Source organism: Bufo bufo, chromosome 4 (genome assembly GCF_905171765.1).
Source record: "Bufo bufo chromosome 4, aBufBuf1.1, whole genome shotgun sequence".
Taxonomy (NCBI): domain Eukaryota; kingdom Metazoa; phylum Chordata; class Amphibia; order Anura; family Bufonidae; genus Bufo; species Bufo bufo.
The window spans coordinates 449,179,280-449,203,679 of record NC_053392.1 but is presented as its reverse complement, the minus strand read 5'-3'; the positions used below and the strand labels follow the sequence as shown (position 1 = coordinate 449,203,679).

Here is a 24,400-nt window from a genome sequence, read left to right as displayed (position 1 = left end):
GGGGCAGTGCGGAGGACTAGAATGGCGGGAAGCAAGTAAGTATAAATCCATTTCAGAGGCCAACCTGCAAGAATTTGTTAAAAAAATCATTTTTATTGGGAAATCCCTTTATGTCCCTATTACACTGCACAACATACAGGCCAATTTCTGGAAACAAGTGTTCATAAGAACGCTCATTTCTGATAAATGGCCATGAAAAGGAGCGAGATTCCTTCTCCCTGGCTGTAAGCGGTCCACTCTGATTAGATTGCGCTCACAGCCAGGGAGAAGGAGACACCCACAGCAGAAGACTGCGTCTCCTCCCCATTGCGAGTTTAATGCTCATTATAATACAGAGCGCCAAATCATCGGGGGGCCGCAGCGGACGAACGAGAGGGGGGGTTTTGAAAAAAAATATACACCCATTGCATCAGTGGGGCAGCCCTACAAGGTAATACCATAATTAGCCTATGTCAAAACTGATGAAAGGTTCTCTTTAAGTTTAGCTCACTACAACTGTACAATAATCATCAGAACATCTCCCTGTGCAATCAATTGTGGATGTGCTACCGAGAATGCGATTCATTTATGATAAGGTGTGGGCCTCGTCATAAATAAAGAACATCCATGGCAGTGCAGACACCAGTATTGATAAATGAACCCCGTTGTGTTTTTTTTGTGATGCTTTTTAAATAAATATGTTAGCACAGAAAGTTAATTCTATAGTGATTTTAGATGTGTGTTACTCATTTAACACAGGATGAAAAAAGATTATGACAGAAGCCATAATGACGGAACCATTAATGAAGAAGCTGACTGTAATGGTGACTTGTCATCAGTAACCATCAACTCGGAAAGCAATAACAGTGAGAGCTTTAGAATCTCATCAACCCCTTGTCATAAAGGCTCAGGGGCTAAATCAATGGAGAATAATGTCCACCAAACAAAAGGTAGAACTTTGTCTTTTAAATGAAAGTGTAAAAATCACAACCTCAACTTGCATACCTGTGCAACTGCATAATAACATTATATTTTGTGAAAATGTTTTTGGACTATTAAAAAACCTAAAGGGTTTGTCCCTGAGCGTAAACAAAATTCCGCAGGGCCAGGCACAGTGTAAAACTAAAAAAAAACAAAAAACATTCACTTTAGTCGTCTATTCAAAGTGTTCCAGGTGCAATGTCAAGCTCCCATCAATGCCTTTACTTTGGTCTCCACTGAACTGAACGTGTGATGTCCTATCAACGCCCATGTCATTGTTGCGGGTCAATCGGTGGCCTCAGAAGTGACCTGTGCAAGAACGGTACATTACCACTAAAGCTCAGTGGTAATTTGCCGTTCCTGATGCATCACCACCAAGGCCATTTATTAGCCTGCAGCAGTGATTTGCATGTTGACAGAACATCACACTTCTGGTCCAGTAGGGACCAGAAGCGCCAAAGATTAGAGCTTGATGCTGAACCTGGAACATAGTGAACTTGTGTTCCTTTTTTAATGTTGTGCCTAGCCTTATGGAATTTAGTTTCCTAATAAATACAGTAGTTACCTAGTTGAATTTGTTTCACGTACATGTCTGTCTCTCTCTTCCTTTAAAACTGTTAATTCAGCAAACTGTTCTTCATACAAACATTGAAATTTAAACTGTGCTGTGGTAACTGGTATGATAGACTCAGAAATGTACTCATATGTATAAGATAAATAGAAAATATGTGCTCTAAAAAAAGATGCCCCCTTCACCCTAGATGTTGTTTCTAACAAAAGCACATGATCGCTATGCTGGAACAATGGTATTAGATTTACAGCTATGTGACACCCCTAAGTCACACAGACTGCTAGTGACTGCTGTGATGTGATGGTACTGCCATACCAGCATGACAGTTAACTGACCCAGGCTGCACAGTGTGTCTACAGCCTATATGTTGCTGCCCAAGTGCCTCCCACACTCTAACTGCCACAGTAGGTGTTATAGCGGCAAGGACTGGTCTCTCTCTCCTTCTTCCTGGTGGGCCGGCCGCCTGAGTAGCTCTCTCCCTTCACTCAGGCTGTTGCCTGCTTCTTGCTGGCTAAGCCCCTACCATACTGCCTGAAGGGCACTCGGGCATGCTCCCTCCCCCTCTTAAAGGGTCAGCATGCGCATCCTATTCTTACCCAGCCAATGGCCAGCTACCCTGGGGTGCTTAAGGCACCTTCCCCTATGGCAAAGTTCCTGAGCAATAGGTTCTAGATAGCTAGAGTCCTGCAAAGGTATGTTGTCTTGGTTTGTGTACCAATCTCTGCTTGTTTCATGGATTTCACCCTTTGCTGCCTGACCTGCCCTGACCACATTGATGTCTTCTTGAGGAGCAAAGAAAACATTTCCCCATTTTGCTTTAATAGCAGTGGTCTAAAAGCATGGCTATCCTGTAATCAACAGACTGCTTGATGTCAATAATACGCCGGCCAGTGTGTAAACAAGTGAGTATACAGCTCCCCCTTTATGGCAAGCATGCCTGAGTAGACAGCCATTTCCAGGTCCGCCGCCCACTGAGACTATAGGGTGTTGTGGCCAGTGTCACTGTCATCATCATCATCCTCCAAATCCAACTCCTCCTCCAGTGGCAGCTCCTCACTCTCCTTCTTCTGCTCCATGGGTGTTTCTCCTTGTGGGTCTCCAACAGCTACATGGTGGATAGCCAGATGTGTTAGCTGTTCTTCTTCTGTTGTCGTCCACCTCTTGCATGACCGTCAGCGTCTGTTTTAAGATAAATATGAGGGGCATGAGATGCAATAGCTTAATCTCGAAACAATACATTCTCCTTGCTGAGGCGGTCTGGTGCAAGACAAAATCATTCATGGCTTTCTGCTGCTCGTACAGACACTCTAGAATGTGCAATGTTGAATTCCAGCAAGTTGAAATGTTGCAGATTAGGCAGTGTAGCGGCAGAATGTTCTGTCACTGAAAGTCCAGGAGAGGGTTCCTCGCCACTTAAGAATGACAAAAATGTGAGGCCAGACTTCTGGACATTGCTGGCACTTTGCACAACCCTGTGTACTTTTTAAAATAGTGTTGCGCGACTAGGTTAATGATGTATGCCATGCATAGAGCAAGTGTTATTTCCCACATGTTCAGCGTGGCTACAATGTTGAGACCATTGTTGCTGACCACCTTTTCCAGTTAGTGTTGGTGGGGTGACAGCCTGTGGAAAGTTTGCTGCTTGATATACTTTAGTAACTGTTCGCCTATGTGGCTATTCTCACCCAGGATGATCAGCTGCAACACCACATGTAACGCTTGACTTGATACATGTGTTAGGAAGGAGGGGGAGTGGGAGCAATGCTGTACCCTGTAGTTGCTCCATAGAGGAGGAGGCGAAAAAGTGCCTTGTATGGTGCTCCAGGCCAACATAATTGGGGGGTCAAAAGGAGCTGGACTTGTTTCTGTGGAGATTCCTCACCACTGCCGCAAAAAAACATTGAAATACAATGACTCCCCTGCTCTGCATTTGCCCCGACTACGACTGTCGCTGCCCTCACCGCCAATCAATACACTACGTGCAGAATTATTAGGCAAATGAGTATTTTGACCACATCATCCTCTTTATGCATGTTGTCTTACTCCAAGCTGTATAGGCTCGAAAGCCTACTACCAATTAAGCATATTAGGTGATGTGCATCTCTGTAATGAGAAGGGGTGTGGTCTAATGACATCAACACCCTATATCAGATGTGCATAATTATTAGGCAACTTCCTTTCCTTTGGCAAAATGGGTCAAAAGAAGGACTTGACAGGCTCAGAAAAGTCAAAAATAGTGAGATATCTTGCAGAGGGATGCAGCACTCTTAAAATTGCAAAGCTTCTGAAGCGTGATCATCGAACAATCAAGCGTTTCATTCAAAATAGTCAACAGGGTCGCAAGAAGCGTGTGGAAAAACCAAGGCGCAAAATAACTGCCCATGAACTGAGAAAAGTCAAGCGTGCAGCTGCCAAGATGCCACTTGCCACCAGTTTGGCCATATTTCAGAGCTGCAACATCACTGGAGTGCCCAAAAGCACAAGGTGTGCAATACTCAGAGACATGGCCAAGGTAAGAAAGGCTGAAAGACGACCACCACTGAACAAGACACACAAGCTGAAACGTCAAGACTGGGCCAAGAAATATCTCAAGACTGATTTTTCTAAGGTTTTATGGACTGATGAAATGAGAGTGAGTCTTGATGGGCCAGATGGATGGGCCCGTGGCTGGATTGGTAAAGGGCAGAGAGCTCCAGTCCGACTCAGACGCCAGCAAGGTGGAGGTGGAGTACTGGTTTGGGCTGGTATCATCAAAGATGAGCTTGTGGGGCCTTTTCGGGTTGAGGATGGAGTCAAGCTCAACTCCCAGTCCTACTGCCAGTTTCTGGAAGACACCTTCTTCAAGCAGTGGTACAGGAAGAAGTCTGCATCCTTCAAGAAAAACATGATTTTCATGCAGGACAATGCTCCATCACACGCGTCCAAGTACTCCACAGCGTGGCTGGCAAGAAAGGGTATAAAAGAAGAAAATCTAATGACATGGCCTCCTTGTTCACCTGATCTGAACCTCATTGAGAACCTGTGGTCCATCATCAAATGTGAGATTTACAAGGAGGGAAAACAGTACACCTCTCTGAACAGTGTCTGGGAGGCTGTGGTTGCTGCTGCACGCAATGTTGATGGTGAACAGATCAAAACACTGACAGAATCCATGGATGGCAGGCTTTTGAGTGTCCTTGCAAAGAAAGGTAGCTATATTGGTCACTAATTTGTTTTTGTTTTGTTTTTGAATGTCAGAAATGTATATTTGTGAATGTTGAGATGTTATATTGGTTTCACTGGTAAAAATAAATAATTGAAATGGGTATATATTTGTTTTTTGTTAAGTTGCCTAATAATTATGCACAGTAATAGTCACCTGCACACACAGATATCCCCCTAAAATAGCTAAAACTAAAAACAAACTAAAAACTACTTCCAAAAATATTCAGCTTTGATATTAATGAGTTTTTTGGGTTCATTGAGAACATGGTTGTTGTTCAATAATAAAATTAATCCTCAAAAATACAACTTGCTTAATAATTCTGCACTCCCTGTACCTATTTGTACCACTATTTGCACACAGCTATGCATGGGGTCCTTAGCCGTGTACTGAATCTCCTCCTCCTCATGCTAGTCCAAATGGTGACTGCTCTCACACAAGTCAACAGGGAGGGCGTGGTGGAATTTTGTTGCCTCTTCTTAGGTACAAAGAAGGTGCCCCACTAGGAAGGGGCAGTGAAGACAGAGAGTACAGCACTGAAAGGCTTCTCTGTGGCTGCAAGGAAGAGAAGCAGGAAGGCTGTGACCCCTGGCCCCAAGGCATAGTGTCAGACTCAGAAAGTCACCTCCACGTCATCCTGATGTGACTGAGAGGAGGAGTGAATCATTCAATCCACAATATCATCCTCTTTCTTCTCAATGATAATGTTGTGCCTTTCCAAAGTTCGAATAACTGCAGCCTACTACTACTACTACTTCTGGCTGAATAGCTAGTGCTGCTACTACCCACATTCTGGTTCTGGGAGGACAAGGCCTGGCTCTGGATCTTTCATTTGGAACCCTTCCAAATTCTTGACATTGGCCTAATGTGCACAGTCACACAAAGTATGCAACGGTTTGCAAGTCTGTTTTCTGGAACTTAAAGACAGAAGTGCAATAAAATGTCTTTCCCTTTCCATAACACACTGAAGACACTGCTACTGACAAGTTACTTTTGGATTAATGCATTTTCAGCGCCACTAACATGCAGTATTTGAACTTAAAAAGGTTATCCAATTTCTGAAACGGCCCCTCACAAGTAATATACTTACCCCGCTCCTGGCGCCGCTCCAGGTCTCCACACCGCCGCTGCTTCTCCCTGTACATGGATGAAAACATCCGGTGTCAGGGGGAGATGGAGTCAATGTCAGGCGGGGATGGGGGCGAACCTCCCTAGCATCGCGGGTGACGCTAGGGAGGCTCGTCCCTGTCCTCGCCTGCCTTTGGCAGCAGCGGCGGTGCGGGGACCAGGAGCGGGGTAAGTATATTACATCTGAGGGGCCCGGCATATGGGGGGGCTGTTTCAGAAATTGGATAACCCCTTTTATATCTTATGTGCATTCAAATATGCAGATTCTGAAAAAAAATGGCTTTTTCTAGTGTAAAACAGAAGTCAACCTATTATGATATTATTACCCCACAAATACACACAGACCAACACTTGAACTGTTTGGAGATGCCCTGACACAGATTTCGGACCAGTATTTCACATGTTTTCACTCAGAGATTTAAAACGCTATCAGCTATATTGTAAAACACACGTTGCTCCCTTGTATTGCTATTGTTTAAAAAAAAAAAAAAACACTTGAACTGCCTGGAGATAACCTGTTAAATTGTTTGATCTATTATTTCACCACTTCACATCTGGGCCATTTCTGACCAGGCCTAATTTTGCTAATCTGACATATGTCACTTTATGTGGTAATAACTTTGGAACCCTTTTACTTATCCAAGCCATTCAGAGATTCTTTTCTCGTGACACATTGTACTTCATTCTAGTCATAAATTTGAGTCAATATATTTCACCTTTATTTATGAAAAAATCCCAAATTTTCTAAATTTCTATTTCTCTGCTTTTAAAACAGAAAGTGATACCTCATAAAATATTTATTATTTAACATTCCCCATATGTCTACTTTATGTTGGCATCATTTTGGAAATGTCATTTTATTTTTTTAGGACGTTAGAAGGCTTAGAAGTTTAGAAGCAATTCTTAATTTTTTTAAGAAAATTGCCAAAAACCACTTTTTAAGGACCAGTTCAGGTCTGAAGTCACTTTGTGGGCCTAAAGCCCCCATAAATGACCCCATTATAGAAACTACACCCCTCAAGTTACTTAAAACCGATTTTACAAACTTTGTTAACCCTTTAGGCGTTCCACAAGATGTAAAGGAAAATGGAGATCAAATTTTTTAATTTAACTTTTTGGGCAGATTTTCCATTTTCATCCAATTTTTCTTTAAGACATCGATTGTTAACAGCCAAACAAATATTTATTACCCAGATTCTGCGGTTTACAGAAACACCCCACATGTAGTCATAAACTGCTGTATGGGCAAACGGCAGGGCACAGAAGAAATGGAGCGCAACATGGTTTTTAGATGCCATGTCCCATTTGAAGCCCCACTGATGCACCCTTACAGTAGAAACTCCCAAGAAGTGACCCCATTTTGGAAACTAGGGGATAAGGTTCCAGTTGTATTGGTACTATTTTTGGGTACATATGATTTTTTTGATCATTCATTATAACACTCTTTGGGGCAAGGTGACCAAAAAATTTGTTGTTTTAGCACAGTTTTTATTTATTTATTTTTACAGCATTCACCTGAGGGGTTCGGTCAAGTGACATTTTTATAGAGCAGATACCTAATATGTATACTTTTTCTTATTATTTAAGTTTTACACAATAATTGCATTTTTGAAACAAAAAAATTATGTTTTAATGTGTCCATGTTCTGAGAGCTATGTTTTTTTTTGAGATTTTCTTATGTAGGGGCTCATTTTTTGCAGAATGAGGTGACTGTTTTATTGATACTATTTTGTGGGATATACGCCTTTTTGATCACTTGGTGTTGCACTTTTTGTGATGCAAGGTGACAAAAATGGCTTTTTTTGGTACAGTTTTTATTTTTTTATGGTGTTTATCGGACTGGGTCGATAATGTGATATATGTATAGAGCCGGCCGTCATGTGGCAATACCAAATATGTCTATTTTATTTTTTCTATATTAAATTTTTTTTTTATTCCTTACTTGGGGAATTTTTTTACATGTTAAACCTTTTATTTTATTTTAATTTTTTAACACTTTTTTTATTTTTATTTTTCTACACTTTTCGTCCCCCATACGTCCCCCTCTTTGGGACATTTAACTTCACTTTCTTTTTTTCACTGTTGAATTCTCCTGTAACTGGGGCTGACATAGTAGCCCCAGTTACATTGGAAATACACCCCCAGAGAGTCTGTACAGCGCTGTACATCCTCAGTGCAGGGCTGATCGAGGTCTCTGAAAGACCTCACAGCTGCTGCACTCTCCTGGCCCAGGCGATCACATGACCGCCGGGCCAGAACAGGAAGCGCATAGCGCTTCCTGCTCTGTATACACAGCACTCGGTGAGCGCTGTGTATACAGCGATCTAGAAGGCAGGGACACCTGGGCACTGTCCCTGCCATCTCTAAGGGTTGCCCTGCTGTCACTGACAGCATGCAACACGATCTGGGAATTCAGAAATAGAGAACAACCTCCCAGACGTTTTTAGTCTATGGGCGGTCGGGAGGTGGTTAAGGTGTTTTCACAGAGATTTGAAATGCTACCCTCTGGATTGTAAAACATGTACAAGACAGACATAGCAGAGATGGAGAGGGTTCAGAGGAGTGCAACTAAAGTAATAACTGGAACGGATGGACTACAGTACCCTGAAAGATTATGAAAATTAGGGTTATTCACTTTAGAAAAAAGAGGACTCGGGGTAGATCAAATAACTATGTATAAATATATCAGGTGTCAGTACAAGGATCTCTCCCATCATCTATTTATCCCCAGGATTGTGACTGTGACGAGAGGACATCCTCTGCATCTGGAGGAAAGAAGGTTTGTACACAAACATAGAAGAGGATTCTTTACGGTAAGAGCATTGAGACTATGGAACTCTCTGCCTGAGGAGGTGGTGATGGTGTTTAATAAAAGAGTTTAAGAGGGGCCTGGCTGTATTTCTGGAGTGTAATAATATTACAGTCTATAGCTACTAGAGATGGGTCGTTGATCCAGGGAGTTATTATGATTTTGGAGTAGTATTTCATATGTTTTCACTCAAAAATGTAAAACATTATGCATTGCACACTTGTATTGCCATTTCATTTTTTTGCAAAACAAAAATAAAAATTGCACTGTCTGGAGGTGTCCTGACACAGATTTCAGTCTAGTATTTCAAGAGTTTTCACTGAGTTAAAATACTACCCTCTGGAGCATACGTGTATTGCTATTACCTCCCCCTCCCCCCCAAAAAAAATGTACTTTCTGGACATGCTCTATCCCGCATTTCGGACTATTATTTCAGGTGTTTTCAATAAGATTTGATGAGCTGTGTATTCTCTGGATGCTAAAACACATTTTGAGCTTATTCCCCCCCACACCAACATTTGAGAAAAATTTGTATTTCTTTTTAAATGAGAAAATAAAAATGTTCTTGTAGGTAGCTGCTTTGGAGATTCTGAAGCTATGGTAGGGGGCACACCCAGCCTCACTCCTAAGGTCCCATGCAGACGAGCGTGTCTGGATTAGGTCTGGATGCGTTGCGAATGAGTTCAGTGAAAAATGCATGATTTCTCAGGAAAAGTCATTCAGTTTTGCCTGCGATCGTGTTCAGTTGTTAAATTTTTATCATGCGGGTGCAATGTGTTTTGATGCGTTTTGCACGCACGTGATAAAAAACTGAATGTATACAAACAACATCTCTTAGTAACCATCCGTGAAAAACGCATTGCATCCGCACTTTCTTGCGGATGCAATATGATTTCCACGCAGCTCCATTCACCTCTATGGGACCAGCAATGCGTAGAAATCGCAGAATATACAGTCGTGGCCAAAAGTTTTGAGAATGACACAAATATTAGTTTTCACAAAGTTTGCTGCTAAACTGCTTTTAGATCTTTGTTTCAGTTGTTTCTGTGATGTAGTGAAATGTAATTACACGCACTTCATACGTTTCAAAGGCTTTTATCGACAATTACATGACATTTATGCAAAGCGTCAGTATTTGCAGTGTTGGCCCTTCTTTTTCAGGACCTTTGCAATTCGACTGGGCATGCTCTCAATCAACTTCTGGGCCAATTCGTGACTGATAGCAACCCATTCTTTCATAATCACTTCTTGGAGTTTGTCAGAATTAGTGGGTTTTTGTTTGTCCACCCGCCTCTTGAGAATTGACCACAAGTTCTCAATGGGATTAAGATCTGGGGAGTTTCCAGGCCATGGACCCAAAATGTCAACGTTTTGGTCCCCGACCCACTTAGTTATCACTTTTGCCTTATGGCACGGTGCTCCATTGTGCTGGAAAATGCATTGTTCTTCACCAAACTGTTGTTGGATTGTTGGAAGAAGTTGCTGTTAGAGGGTGTTTTGGGACCATTCTTTATTCATGGCTGTGTTTTTAGGCAAAATTGTGAGTGAGCCCACTCCCTTGGCTGAGAAGCAACCCCACACATGAATGGTCTCAGGATGCTTTACTGTTGGCATGACACAGGACTGATGGTAGCGCTCACCTTTTCTTCTCCAGACAAGCCTTTTTCCAGATGCCCCAAACAATCGGAAAGAGGCTTCATCGGAGAATATGACTTTGCCCCAGTCCTCAGCAGTCCATTCACCAAACTTTCTGCAGAAGATCAATCTGTCCCTGATGGTTTTTTTGGAGAGAAGTGGCTTCTTTGCTGCCCTTCTTGACACCAGGCCATCTTCCAAAAGTCTTCGCCTCACTGTGCGTGCAGATGCGCTCACACCTGCCTGCTGCCATTCCTGAGCAAGCTCTGCACTGGTGGCATTCCGATCCCGCAGCTGAATCCTCTTTAGGAGACGATCCTGGCGCTTGCTGGACTTTCTTGGACGCCCTGAAGCCTTCTTAACAAGAATTGAACCTCTTTCCTTGAAGTTCTTGATGATCCTATAAATTGTTGATTGAGGTGCAATCTTAGTAGCCACAATATCCTTGTCTGTGAAGCCATTTTTATGCAACGCAATGATGGCTGCACGCGTTTCTTTGCAGGTCACCATAGTTTACAATGGAAGAACAATGATTTCAAGCATCACCCTCCTTTTAACATGTCAAGTCTGCCATTTTAACCCAATCAGCCTGACATAATGATCTCCAGCCTTGTGCTCGTCAACATTCTCACCTGAGTTAACAAGACGATTACTGAAATGATCTCAGCAGGTCCTTTAATGACAGCAATGAAATGCAGTGGAAAGTTTTGTTTTGCGATTAAGTTAATTTTCATGGCAAAGAAGGACTATGCAATACATCTGATCACTCTTCATAACATTCTGGAGTATATGCAAATTACTATTATAAAAACTTAAGCAGCAACTTTTCCAATTTCCAATATTTATGTAATTCTCAAAATTTTTGGCCACGACTGTAGAACATGCTGCGATTTTCACACAACGCACAAGTGATTGCTAGAAAACCAACGCACTTTGTCTGAATATTTATGCTGTCTCCAATTAACAGTCTATATTATTTATGTAAATAAATTAGAATCTGTAATGAAGGAGATTCTAATCTATTATCATAGATACCAATCTAAAACGAGCTTGCGATCTGCGCTAAGTTAGATGACAAAAGAAGGCGGTTGTAAAACAAAATATATTTTTATTAAATAACAATAATACGGTGCAAACTAATATATATAAGAAAATTGGTGACAATTGAAATTCAATCAATGATATGCAAAATTTTAAGAAAGTCAAAATAATCTAGAGTATATATATTTCCACTACTATGCCTTATTATGACAATACCCTTAAATTATATTTTTTTCAATTTGATACCTGATTTCTCTCAGTCGACAAATGTCTAATTAAATCCAAATATGGTCTATTTCAGATTTCCTCTTTTATTGATACAAATATATATACATAATTAACCATAACAGCCTAGAACTGAATTCAGTTCTTTGGAGATGATACCGTGTTTCCAACAGTACATATAAATCTCCCTGAATTGGATCAAGTTTTAGGATGATGCTGCAGGTACACCCCAATCTTATTCCAAAACAGATACTATACGCAAAGTATGGTTAATTGAATATATATATATATATATATATATATAATCTTAATTAATTATCCTATAAAATATAGGTAAGGTTATACTATACCCAAAATGTCAGCTAGCAGAAATCAGTTTCAATGGTCCTAAGATGGCTGCCTCCAATGGCTGAAAAGGTGGTCAAGTGGCTGGATCCAATGGGTCAAGATGTCTTCAGGTCTCAAGATGTTTCAAGATGCTTTCTTCAAGATGACCATCCCAAGCTGATTCAAGAAGATGATCCCTCTCTCAGCATATACCATCTTTTTATCCAATCTAAAAATGGGACTGGTCTAGTTTAATCAACAACTAGTGACATGGATACGGATGGAGTCAGGGTCACCTACAATCAAGCTATAAAGAAACACAAATAAAGGAAACAGACTTATGTGAGGAATCAGGAGAAGCAGCCTCCAGCAGAGAACACAATCCAGGAAGAAGTATAAACCGCAAAGTGAGGCAGTATGGGAGGGAATATAAAGGGAGACAATCAGTGCAAATAGGTGACAGCTGATAGAAGGAAAGGAGATGAGAAAGTGAAACCAAAGCAAAGAACATCATGCAACAGGTAGAGAAGAATGTCTGCCAGATCTTCTCACAGAGCTGTCGATGACAGTACCCCTCCCTCTACGGGTGGACTCCGGACACTCAGAGCCCACCTTCTCAGGATGAGACCTATGGAAAGCCCTGATGAGACGAGTGGCCTTAATGTCCGCCTCTGGGACCCACATCCTCTTCTCAGGACCATAACCCTCCCAATAAATGAGGTACTGGAGAGAACCGAGGATAATGCGAGAATCCACAATCCTAGAGACCTAAATTCAAGATTACCATCAACAACAATCGGAGGAGGAGGCAAAGAGGAGGGTACAGTGGGTTGGACATAAGGTTTTAATAGGGACCTGTGAAAAACATTATGGATCTTCCAAGTCTGAGGAAGATCAAGACGGAAGGCAACGGGATTGATGACAGACAAGATCTTGTAAGGCCCAATAAACTTAGGACCCAACTTCCAGGAGGGAACCTTCAGTTTGATATTCTTTGTAGACAACCACACCAGATCCCCCACATTCAGGTCCGGACCAGGCACACGTCTCTTATCCGCCACACGCTTATATCTCTCACTCATCCTCTCCAGATTACCCTGAATCTTTTGCCAAATAAATGACAAAGACGAGGAAAATGTCTCCTCATCAGGTAAACCAGAAGACCCGTCTCCAGAGAATGTCCCAAACTGCGGATGAAACCCATATGCACCAAAAAATGGTGACTTATCAGAGGACTCCTGGCGACGGTTATTTAAAGAAAACTCAGCAAGGGACAAAAAGAACACCAATCCTCCTGATTCTCCGCCACAAAACAGCGCAGATTTGTCTCCAGATTCTGATTGACGCGTTCGGTCTGACCATTCGACTGCGGATGAAAAGCAGAAGAGAACGACAACCGTACCCCCAAGCGAGAACAGAAGGCCTTCCAGAATCTGGAAACAAATTGCGTGCCCCTATCAGAAACGATGTCTGAAGGAATGCCATGCAATTTAACAATGTGATCAACAAACGCTTGCGCCAGCGTCTTAGCATTGGGTAACCCAGGAAAGGGAATGAAATGCGCCATTTTGCTAAAACGGTCCACTACTACCAGAATCACAGTCTTCCCCGAGGAACGAGGCAGGTCCGTAATGAAGTCCATGGACAGATGCGTCCAAGGACGGGAAGGAATGGGTAACGGGAGGAGAGAACCCGATGGCCGTGAATGAGGGACCTTGGCATGAGCACAGGTCTCGCAGGCTGCCACAAAACCCTCCACCGTCTTACGAAAAGCTGGCAATCAGAATCTCCGAGCAATGAGATCCACTGTGGCTCTGCTCCCCGGGTGCCCAGCAAGGACAGTATCGTGGTGCGCCTTAAAAACCTTGTGTCGTAAAGCGAGAGGCACAAACAAACTCCCAGGGGGACAAAGATCAGGAGCCTCTGCCTGGGCTGCCTGAACCTCTGCCTCCAAATCAGGATAAAGAGCAGAGACGACCACCCCTTCAGCCAAAATGGGACCTGGGTCTTCAAAGTTCCCCCCTCCCGGAAAACAACGTGACAGGGCATCTGCCTTCACATTTTTAACCCCAGGGCGGAACGTAACAACAAAATTAAACCTAGAAAAGAACAAAGACCATCTGGCCTGTCTCGGATTCAGACGCTTGGCCGATTCCAAGTAGGCCAGATTCTTATGGTCGGTAAACACGGTAATAGGGTGTCTGGCTCCCTCTAACCAATGGCGCCATTCGTCAAAAGCTAATTTTATGGCCAACAACTCCCTATCTCCCACATCGTAATTTCTCTCTGCAGAGAGAAAAAGGCACACGGTCGCCATTTGGCAGGAGAGGGACCCTGAGATAAGACCGCATCCACACTCACCTCAGAAGCGTCCACCTCAACAATAAAAGGTAGAGAGACATCAGGTTGTACCAAAATGGGAGAGGAAGCAAAACTCTCTTTGATACTAGAAAAGGCTTTAAACGCATCTACCGACCACGAAGAAAAATCTACTCCCTTTTTAGCCATATCAGTGAGTGGCTTGACAACAGAGGAATAATTCAAAATGAACTTTCTGTAATAATTGGCAAAACCCAAAAAACGCATCAGCGCCTTCTGATTCTCAGGAAGCTCCCAATCAAGCACAGCGCGGCCCTTCTCAGGGTCCATGCGAAAACCAGAAGCGGAGAGAAGAAAACCAAGAAATTGAATCTCTGGAGCCGCAAACACACATTTTTCCAGTTTAACGTACAATTTATTATCCCGCAGAATCAGCAAGACCTGACGTAGGTGGTCTCGATGAGTCTTGAAATCAGTAGAAAAAATCTAAATGTCATCCAGATACTCCAGTACAAATTTCCCCACTAAATGATGAAAAATGCTGTTCACAAAATGTTGGAAGACAGCCGGAGCATTCATCAAACCAAAGGGCATAACCAAATTCTCGAAATGACCCTCAGGGGTATTGAAGGCCGTCTTCCTTTCGTCCCCTTCCCTGACCCCGACTAGGTTGTATGCCCCTCTTAAATCCAACTTAGAAAAAACCTTAGCCCCAACAATCTGGTTAAACAGGTCCGGGATCAGAGGAAGCAGATATGGGTCACGAACCGTGATACGGTTCAGCTCCCTGAAATCCAGACAAGGTCTTAAAGAACCATCTTTTTTCTTAAAAAAAAAAAAAACAAAACATCGGCAACAGGTGACTTCGAGGGTCGGATGTGTCCCTTTCTCAGGCTCTCAGAGATATAAGCACGCATAGCGACTCTTTCAGGTTGGGAGAGATTGTATAAACGTGATTTTGTCAGTTTGGCGCCTGGGATGAGATTAATAGGGCAGTCGTACTCCAGGTGCGGGGGCAACTCCTGGACACCACTCTCGGAAAACACATCCGAAAATTCAGAGAGTAAAGATGGCACAGTCTTGGTAGAAATCTCTGAAAGAGACGCCGTGAGGCAATTCTCTCTGCAAAACTCACTTCAACCATTTATTTGCCTTGCTTGCCAATCAATGGTGGGGTTATGTTTAGTGAGCCAGGGTAGCCCCAACACTAGAGGAGTAGGTAATCCGCTTAGGACGAAACATGACATATCCTCAACATGAGCATCACCCACAGTCAAACGGATATTGTGAACTATGCCCTTTAACGATCTTTGAGAAAGTGGAGCGGAATCGATAGCAAAAACAGGTATATCCTTTTCCAAAGTGCATACCTGGAAACCATGCGTTATTGCAAATTGATTATCAATGAGATTGACAGCTGCTCCACTATCTACAAAAATCTCACAAACAATGTTCTTCCTGTCTAGCGCCACCCTGGCAGGTAGGAGAAAACGGGAACTACAAGTAAATGGCAAAACTTCAATTTCCGCATCAACCTTGCCAATAGTAGCAAATGGAAAGTTTTTAGAGGGTTTTTTTCTTAGTTTTTCTTTTATTACCCTCAGAAAACTCCATAAATCTCCTAGAGGGGCAAACATTAGCCAAATGATTTATACCCCCACAACAGAAACAAAGCCTCCTCTGAGAGCTGAATCCTCTACTATCAGAGGCAAGCAAACCCAGCTGCATGGCCATCTCCTCAGAGGAGATTGAGAGAGACTGAGACCCCTGCGCATTGAATGAGACAGCCCCACTGTCCTTGGACTGAATATGACAGGAGGGAGTAGTCTCCTCTCTCTCTCTAAGACGCCTGTCTATGCGAACAGCTAGAGACATGGCTGACTCTAACGATGCTGGTCTCTCATGAAAAGCAAATGCATCTTTCAATCTTTCCGAAAGACCATGGCAAAATTGACTTCGGAGTGCAGCATCATTCCAACCAGTATCAGCTGCCCATCTCCGAAATTCTGAACAATATATCTCAGCGGACTGTTTACCCTGGCATAAAAGACGCAGTTTAGATTCAGCCAGAGCAATACGATCTGGGTCATCATATATCTGTCCCAGGGCTACAAAAAATTCATCCACCGATCGGAGGGGCCGTGCCCCGACCGGCAGCGAAAAGTCCCAAGACTGAGCGTTATGCGGTCAATCAAGGCTGAAACCGGATCCATGCTTAAGACGGTTATGGCGGTTTATAATATCACGGATGGTGTTGCAGAAAGCTGGAACTTATAAATAAACATCCGACTGGCTTGATCCCAAACTAAGGAGCATATGGGTGAGCCCTATAAAACCCTAAGAGCTCTCCCTGACTGCTATGCCCATGCAAAGATCTTTATGGTAGACGATTGCATGCCCTCGTACCTTATACTATGTGACACCTGAAAACCCTATAATAGTGAGGGGACACGACCACCGGCTCTCTGCACTTAATACGGACGGAGTCAGGGTCACCTACAATCAAGCCAGCAAGAAACACAAATAAAGGAAACAGACTTATCTGAGGAATCAGGAGAAGCAGCCTCCAGCAGAGAACACAATCCAGGAAGAAGTATAAACCGCAAAGTGAGGCAGTATGGGAGGGAATATAAAGGGAGACAATCAGTGCAAATAGGTGACAGCTGAGAGAAGGAAAGGAGATGAGAAAGTGAAACCAAAACAAAGAACATCATGCAACAGGTAGAGAAGAACGTCTGCCAGATTTTCTCACAGAGCTGGCTGCGACAGGAGAATACCATGGTGGACACATAAATGATACCCTTAGGAGTAGCCGTAAGTCAAATCTGTTCAAGTGGCTCAGCAGATCTAGCTACACTTTATGACAGTAGGCAGCAACAATAACAAGAAAAAAATTCCACACTACTGTTAATAATATGTATCCATAAATATACAATTAATGTACAAATTAATAAAACTTACCTTTTAAGGCATGTTCACACATGGCATGAATGCTGCGGATTTGACATCACACATTTTGACATCACACATTTTCATTCAACAAATCTGCATTGTTAACAATATAAGCAAAATGAATGAAATTTCAAAGATATATTCCAGTTACATCAAGTTATTCCCTATAACTATTACATCAGTGGGGTCTGACTGTTGGGATCCCCACTAATCACAACAATGTGGGTCCCTGAAATGAATGAAGCAGTGGGTTGCACATGCACACTGCACCTCCATTCATCTGGAACTGCCAGAAAATGACGAGTGCTTGTACTGGGCTCTGTTCGAGACAATTGTGAAAAGTATGAATCTCTGCACTAAAGCTGAAGAGCATTTGACATTCTCCAAACATCACTGTTTCAGATAATTATTAGATGACCGAACAATTATAGATAGTTATTCTTTCTCAGATGTTGAGCATTCTGTAACATTACCAATGATAAATACCAAGCAGGATTACTCTTGTATGTGCCCCTTTTTTAATGAGCCAGTTTTCTCCCTGATTTGTCAAAGGCTTTGATAACACAGTCAACATTTGATTCTTGCATTTTATATTGTGGGGTTTCGCTCTGGTAGATAGAGTAAGCGGGGGCGCAGTACAGAGGCAAAATACAAGCTCTTAACTCAAAACGTCAGTGTTTATTCACACTTGAGGCAATTACACAAAACAGCACGTAACTTTGCAGTCTTGGTGTTAATTCACACACAATGGAAAGTTCATATAACACAAGTCACATTGCTGGCAGTTCTGCCTCCAGTATTTAACAGCAGGCTTTAGGGGGCCAGTTTCCCCAGCATGCAGCTCTAAGCCCTCCAGCACGGCACAAAGCCTCAGATCCCAAAAACAGAGACATCTCTGCTGAGCCCAGCTGCCTATTTAAGGACAGTCAGGTGCTGCCAAAAACCGAACCGGCACTTAAACTCCCATCAGGTATTTGACCTCACCTGGCTGGAAACCAGCCCAGCCCCACATGCTGGGAGGAAAATACCTGCCTTGCCAGACACAACCCCTCACTGTGTCACATATCCCCTCTCTTTGTTCAACTCTGAGGGGGTGGACAGATGCCAGACAATGCACCCGGGACAGGGCATCCGTGTTTCCCTGCAACCGGCCTGCTCTGTGTTCTACCGAGAACTTAAAGTTCTGCAGAGACAAAAACCATCTGGTGACCCGGGCATTCCTGTCTTTGGCCTGGCTCATCCACTTGAGAGGGGAGTGATTGATCACCAGGCGGAACTTTCTCCTCAACAAATAGTAGCGGAGAGACTCGAGTGCCCACTTGATAGTCAGGCACTCTTTCTCCACTATACTGTACCTGGTTTAGGCTCCCGTTGACTTCCTGAGACAGTAAAGCACTGAGGCCTACTTTGGAGGCATCCGTTTGTACCACGAACTCCCTCTTGAAGTCAGGCGTCTCCAAAACCGGTGACCCACACAGGGCCGACTTCAAAGCGACAAAAGCCTCATCCGCTCGATCATCCCAGCGAACCATCACTGATTTTCGTCCCTTCAAGAGCCCTGTTAAGGGAGCGGCTAAAGTGGCAAAGTGGGGAACAAACCTCATATAATAGCCCACCATTCCCAGGAATGACTTTATTTGCCTAGTGCCTCTATTTTGTTTATTTGGGGTTTGATGACTTTGCGCCCAATGACATACCCCAGGTACTTAGTCCCTTCTAACCCTATCTCTCATTTTATTGGGTTAGCAGTTAGGGCAGCTTTCCGAAGGCAGTCTTTTACAGCCTGCACTTTGGGTAGGTGACTTTTCCAGTCGGTACTGTGGATGACAATATCGTCCAAGTAAGTCGAAGCGTACCAACGATGTGGACGAAGCACAATGTCCATTAGTCTCTGAAAAGTGGCGGGGGAGCCATGCAGACCAAAGGGTAAGACCTTATATTGATACAGCCCCTCAGGCGTGATGATGGCAGTTTTCTCATTGACAGCCTCCGTTAAGGGCACCTGCCAGTACCCTTTTGTGAGGTCCAAAACAGAAAAATACCGGACTTGTCCTAACCTCTCGATAAGCTCATCCACCCGGGGCATGGAATACGCATCGAATTTAGAAAACCTCGTTAAGTTTTCGAAAGTCAATACAAAACCGCAACGTCCCGTCCGGCTTGGGTACTGGCCCACTCACTTTTTGACTCCTCAATGACGTCTAGCTGCAACATTAGCTGCACCTCCTCCAATACAGCTTGTCGTCGAGCCTCGGGTACCCAGTATGGTTTTAATCTGACTTTTGCCTGAGGCTCAGCGACAATGTCATGCTGGATTATGGAAGTGCGTCCAGGGAGGTCCGAGAATACATCTATGTTCTGACTAACTAACTCCCTGGCCTCCTGAATCTGTTTAGAGGAGAGGCTGTCAGCAATTTTTACTGTGGCAGACGCTTCTCTTTCATCAGACAGAGGGGCCGGTACCTCTTCTCCTAGAAAAACCAGTAGCGGGCTGTCTTCTGTACAGGTTTCCCTATCTTTCCACGGTTTGAGTAAATTCACATGGTAAACCTGCTCCGGCTTTCGCCGCCCTGGCTGGTGTACCTTGTAGTTTACATCTCCAAATTTCTTGAGCACCTCGTAGAGCCCCTGCCACCTAGCCAGGAACTTACTGTCCACGGTCAGCACCAGAAGCAAAACCCAATCACCCAGGTTAAAGATTCGGACCCTGAGCTGCCTCCATATTTTCCCTAACAAGAGGCAACACTGTCTCTATACGATCTTGCATCTGGGTAATGTATGTGGAGTGGGTTGTTGTTCCCACTCCTCTTTGGCCACGTCCAAGAGACCGCGAGGGTGTCTGCCATATAGCAGTTCGAAGTGCGAGAACCCAGTAGAGGCCTGGGGTACCTCTTGCACTATGAACATGAGATAGGGCAGAAGGAGGTCCCAGTCCTTCCCATCTTTAGACACTACCTTTTTCAACATATTTTTTAATGTTTGGTTAAACCGTTCTACCAGACCGTCCATTTGCGGATGGTAAACGGACGTCCGTAGTTGTTTTATGTGCAGCAACTTACAGAGTTCACTCATCACCTTGGACATAAAAGGGGTCCCTTGGTCGGTCAGAATCTCTTTAGGTAGTCCTACTCGGGAAAACATCTCCATTAACTCCTTAGCTATGAGTTTGGCCGATGTATGTCGCAGTGGCACCGCCTGGAGTACAGAGTGGTGTAGTCTAGAATGACTAAGATGTGTTGATGCCGTCCGGCAGACTGTGGGACTGTCACGAGGGTGTCAGGAGCCACGTCTGACTCCGTTATACCCGGGGTCAGGAAGTCGCAGCGGGTGGCTGCGCGCTCTATATCTAAACATCACGTTGTCTTTTAGTGATTGTTTTCTGTGTTTGCCTTGCTATCCTTTTTGTCTCTCTCAGGGATCCGTAGCTTCTCCTCCTCAGCTGTTTCTTGTCTGCCACTCCCTACCTCCTTATATTCTCCCCTCACACTTCTCTAGTTGCCAGTTACAGAGCTTCCTGCCTGGACATCTATACTGACCCACTGGAGTGGTGAATCCTGCGTGTCGTTCCTGAGTGCTACCCTCCGGATCCCTGTTGGGCTTATTGTTGTCTCCTGTTGTCGCCCATCTGGGAATATATGTTGAGTCTGTGTTGTCTGTCCTCCCCTTGGTGTTTTCCCTTAGAGTTAGTGGTGCGGACTAGTGTTCCCATCGCCCTGTTCACTACCTAGGGCTCAGCTCAGGGAAAGCCAGGGCTTTAGGCACGTGATCGGCGTACGGGTGAGGAACCCGTCTAGGGACGTCAGGGCAGCCAGGTGCCAGCCGCCAGGTGAGTCAGGGGTCACCATCTTCCCTCTCACTTGGGCAGGGCCTTCCTCGTTCCCTCCCTCTGTGTCACGTATGTGATAGCCACGCCGACCGTGATATTACTGTCACGAGGGTGTCAGGAGCCACGTCTGACTCCGTTATACCCGGGGTCAGGAAGTCGCAGCGGGTGGCTGCGCGCTCTATATCTAAACATCACGTTGTCTTTTAGTGATTGTTTTCTGTGTTTGCCTTGCTATCCTTTTTGTCTCTCTCAGGGATCCGTAGCTTCTCCTCCTCAGCTGTTTCTTATCGGCCATGCATTTATATTTACCACTCATCTTTTTCAAGTTAACTTGCACCTTCTGCCATACCGATGAAAGAGATGAAGAAAACCTTTCCTCTTCGGGAACCCCAGAAGACCCCCCCTCTTTGAAAGTACAAAATTGGGGATGAAAACCGTATGCACCAAGGAATGGTGACTTGCCAGTGGACTCCTGATAATGATTATTTATGGCAAACTCAGCTAACGGTAAATATGATGACCACAACTCTTGGTTTTCAGACACAAAACACCTTAAATATGTTTCTAGGTTTTGGTTGGTACGCTCAGTCTGTCCATTCGACTGAGGATGGAAAGCTGAGGAAAAGGACAAGTGAACCCCCAAACGGGAACAAAAAGCTTTCCAAAACTTAGAAATAAACTGGGTTCCCCGATCCGAAACCACATCAGAAGGGACCCCGTGAAGCTTCACGATTTCACTGATAAACACCTGAGCGAGAGTTTTAGCATTAGGAAGTGCGGGTAGCGCAATAAAGTGTACCATTTTGCTAAACCTGTCTACTACTACCAAGATAACTGTTTTACCCGCCGACAACGGTAAGTCAGTGATGAAATCAATTGAAAAATGTGTCTTCGCTGTTCAGGAATTACAGTTCCTGGGATATCTATTGTCTGCTTTAGGTTTCCGCATGGATCCTGGGAAGGTCCAGGCAATTTTAGATTGGGATCTTCCTGAGAACCTTAAAGCCCTACAACGGTTTTTGGGTTTCGCTAATTTCTATAGAAAGTTCATTAAAAATTATTCAGTGATCGTTAAACCCCTTACCGACATGACTAGGAAGGGGACGGATTTTTCCAAATGGTCTGTCGCCGCTAAAGATGCATTTTCCTCTCTAAAGGAGAGGTTTACCTCGGCACCTGTTCTAATTCAACCTGATGTCTCCCAGCCTTTTATTGTCGAGGTAGATGCGTCAGAGGTGGGAGTGGGAGCTGTATTGTCTCAGGGTCCGTCTCCTGGCAAATGCCGTCCTTGCGCTTTCTTTTCCAAAAATGATCTTCTGCGGAGAAGAATTATGATATTGGAAATAGGGAACTGTTGGCGATTAAACTGGCGCTTGAAGAGTGGCGTCACTTCTTAGAGGGAGCAATCCACCCCGTCACGGTGATTACGGATCACAAGAACCTTCTGTACCTAGAATCGGCTAAGCGTCTCACCCCTAGACAAGCTAGGTGGTCGCTATTCTTTACCAGATTTAACTTTGTAATCACCTATCGTCCTGGGGCAAAAAATACCAAGGCAGACGCATTATCTCGTAGTTTCCCTGGAGGGGGTAATGTTTGTGATCCGGTACCTATTTTACAAAGAGGTGTGGTTGTCTCTGCTGTACACTCTGTTCTAGAGGGAAAGGTGTTAGAGGCTCAGGGGGACGCCCCGGCCTCTTGCCCCTCAGAGAAATTGTTTGTACCGTTAAACCTGCGTCTTGAATTATTAAAAGAACATCATAATTCGGCACTTGCTGGACACCCGGGTAGTAAAGCAACCTTGGAGCTTTTATCTCGTCGTTTTTGGTGGCCAAGGTTGCGTCAGGATGTAATGGATTTCGTGTCTACTTGTTCTACTTGTGCACGCGCGAAAGTCTCTCATACACGTCCAGCAGGGTCTTTATTGCCACTTTTCATCCCCAATAGGCCATGGACACATCTGTCAATGGATTTCATCACTGACTTACCGTTGTCGGCGGGTAAAACAGTTATCTTGGTAGTAGTAGACAGGTTTAGCAAAATGGTACACTTTATTGCGCTACCCGCACTTCCTAATGCTAAAACTCTCGCTCAGGTGTTTATCAGTGAAATCGTGAAGCTTCACGGGGTCCCTTCCGATGTGGTTTCGGATCGGGGAACCCAGTTTATTTCTAAGTTTTGGAAAGCTTTTTGTTCCCGTTTGGGGGTTCACTTGTCCTTTTCCTCAGCTTTCCATCCTCAGTCGAATGGACAGACTGAGCGTACCAACCAAAACCTAGAAACATATTTAAGGTGTTTTGTGTCTGAAAACCAAGAGTTGTGGTCATCATATTTACCGTTAGCTGAGTTTGCCATAAATAATCATTATCAGGAGTCCACTGGCAAGTCACCATTCCTTGGTGCATACGGTTTTCATCCCCAATTTTGTACTTTCAAAGAGGGGGGTCTTCTGGGGTTCCCGAAGAGGAAAGGTTTTCTTCATCTCTTTCATCGGTATGGCAGAAGGTGCAAGTTAACTTGAAAAAGATGAGTGGTAAATATAAATGCATGGCCGATAAGAAACGGTCGCCAGGTCCGGACCTAGGAGTGAATGACTATGTGTGGTTGTCTACTAGGAATATTAAGTTGAAGGTTCCTTCTTGGAAACTGGGTTCTAGGTTCATTGGTCCCTATAAAATAGTAGCCGTCATTAACCCTGTGGCTTTTCGCCTGGAGCTACCTCAGACTTTTAAGATCCATAACGTCTTCCATAAATCGTTACTCAAGAAGTATGTTCCACCTCTAGAACCATCGCCGCTGCCACCTCCTCCTGTCATTGTGGCTGGTAATCTGGAGTTTCAAATAGCCAGAATTGTTGATTCTCGTCGGGTCCGCCGCTCTCTTCAGTATCTGGTGCATTGGAGGGGTTACGGTCCCGAGGAAAGAATGTGGGTTCCAGCGTCAGAGGTAAACGCCAACAGGTTAATTCAGACTTTCCATGCCTCTCATCCGGAGAGACCTGGTCCTGAGTGTCCGGAGGCCCCTCGTGAAAGGGGGGGTACTGTCACGAGGGTGTCAGGAGCCACGTCTGACTCCGTTATACCCGGGGTCAGGAAGTCGCAGCGGGTGGCTGCGCGCTCTATATCTAAACATCACGTTGTCTTTTAGTGATTGTTTTCTGTGTTTGCCTTGCTATCCTTTTTGTCTCTCTCAGGGATCCGTAGCTTCTCCTCCTCAGCTGTTTCTTGTCTGCCACTCCCTACCTCCTTATATTCTCCCCTCACACTTCTCTAGTTGCCAGTTATAGAGCTTCCTGCCTGGACATCTATACTGACCCACTGGAGTGGTGAATCCTGCGTGTCGTTCCTGAGTGCTACCCTCCGGATCCCTGTTGGGCTTATTGTTGTCTCCTGTTGTCGCCCATCT

The 24,400-nt window shown here is 44.2% G+C and overlaps 1 protein-coding gene across 1 annotated transcript in view; it reads left to right on the top strand.

Moving 5' to 3' along the window:
• Positions 1–24,400, top strand: part of LOC120999265 (pecanex-like protein 2) — a 535,756-nt gene that overhangs the window by 472,909 nt on the left and 38,447 nt on the right. The window contains exon 19 of the mRNA XM_040430137.1: positions 739–845. Coding sequence (XP_040286071.1) covers positions 739–845 — 107 coding nt within the window. The remainder of the gene's footprint in view (positions 1–738; positions 846–24,400) is intronic.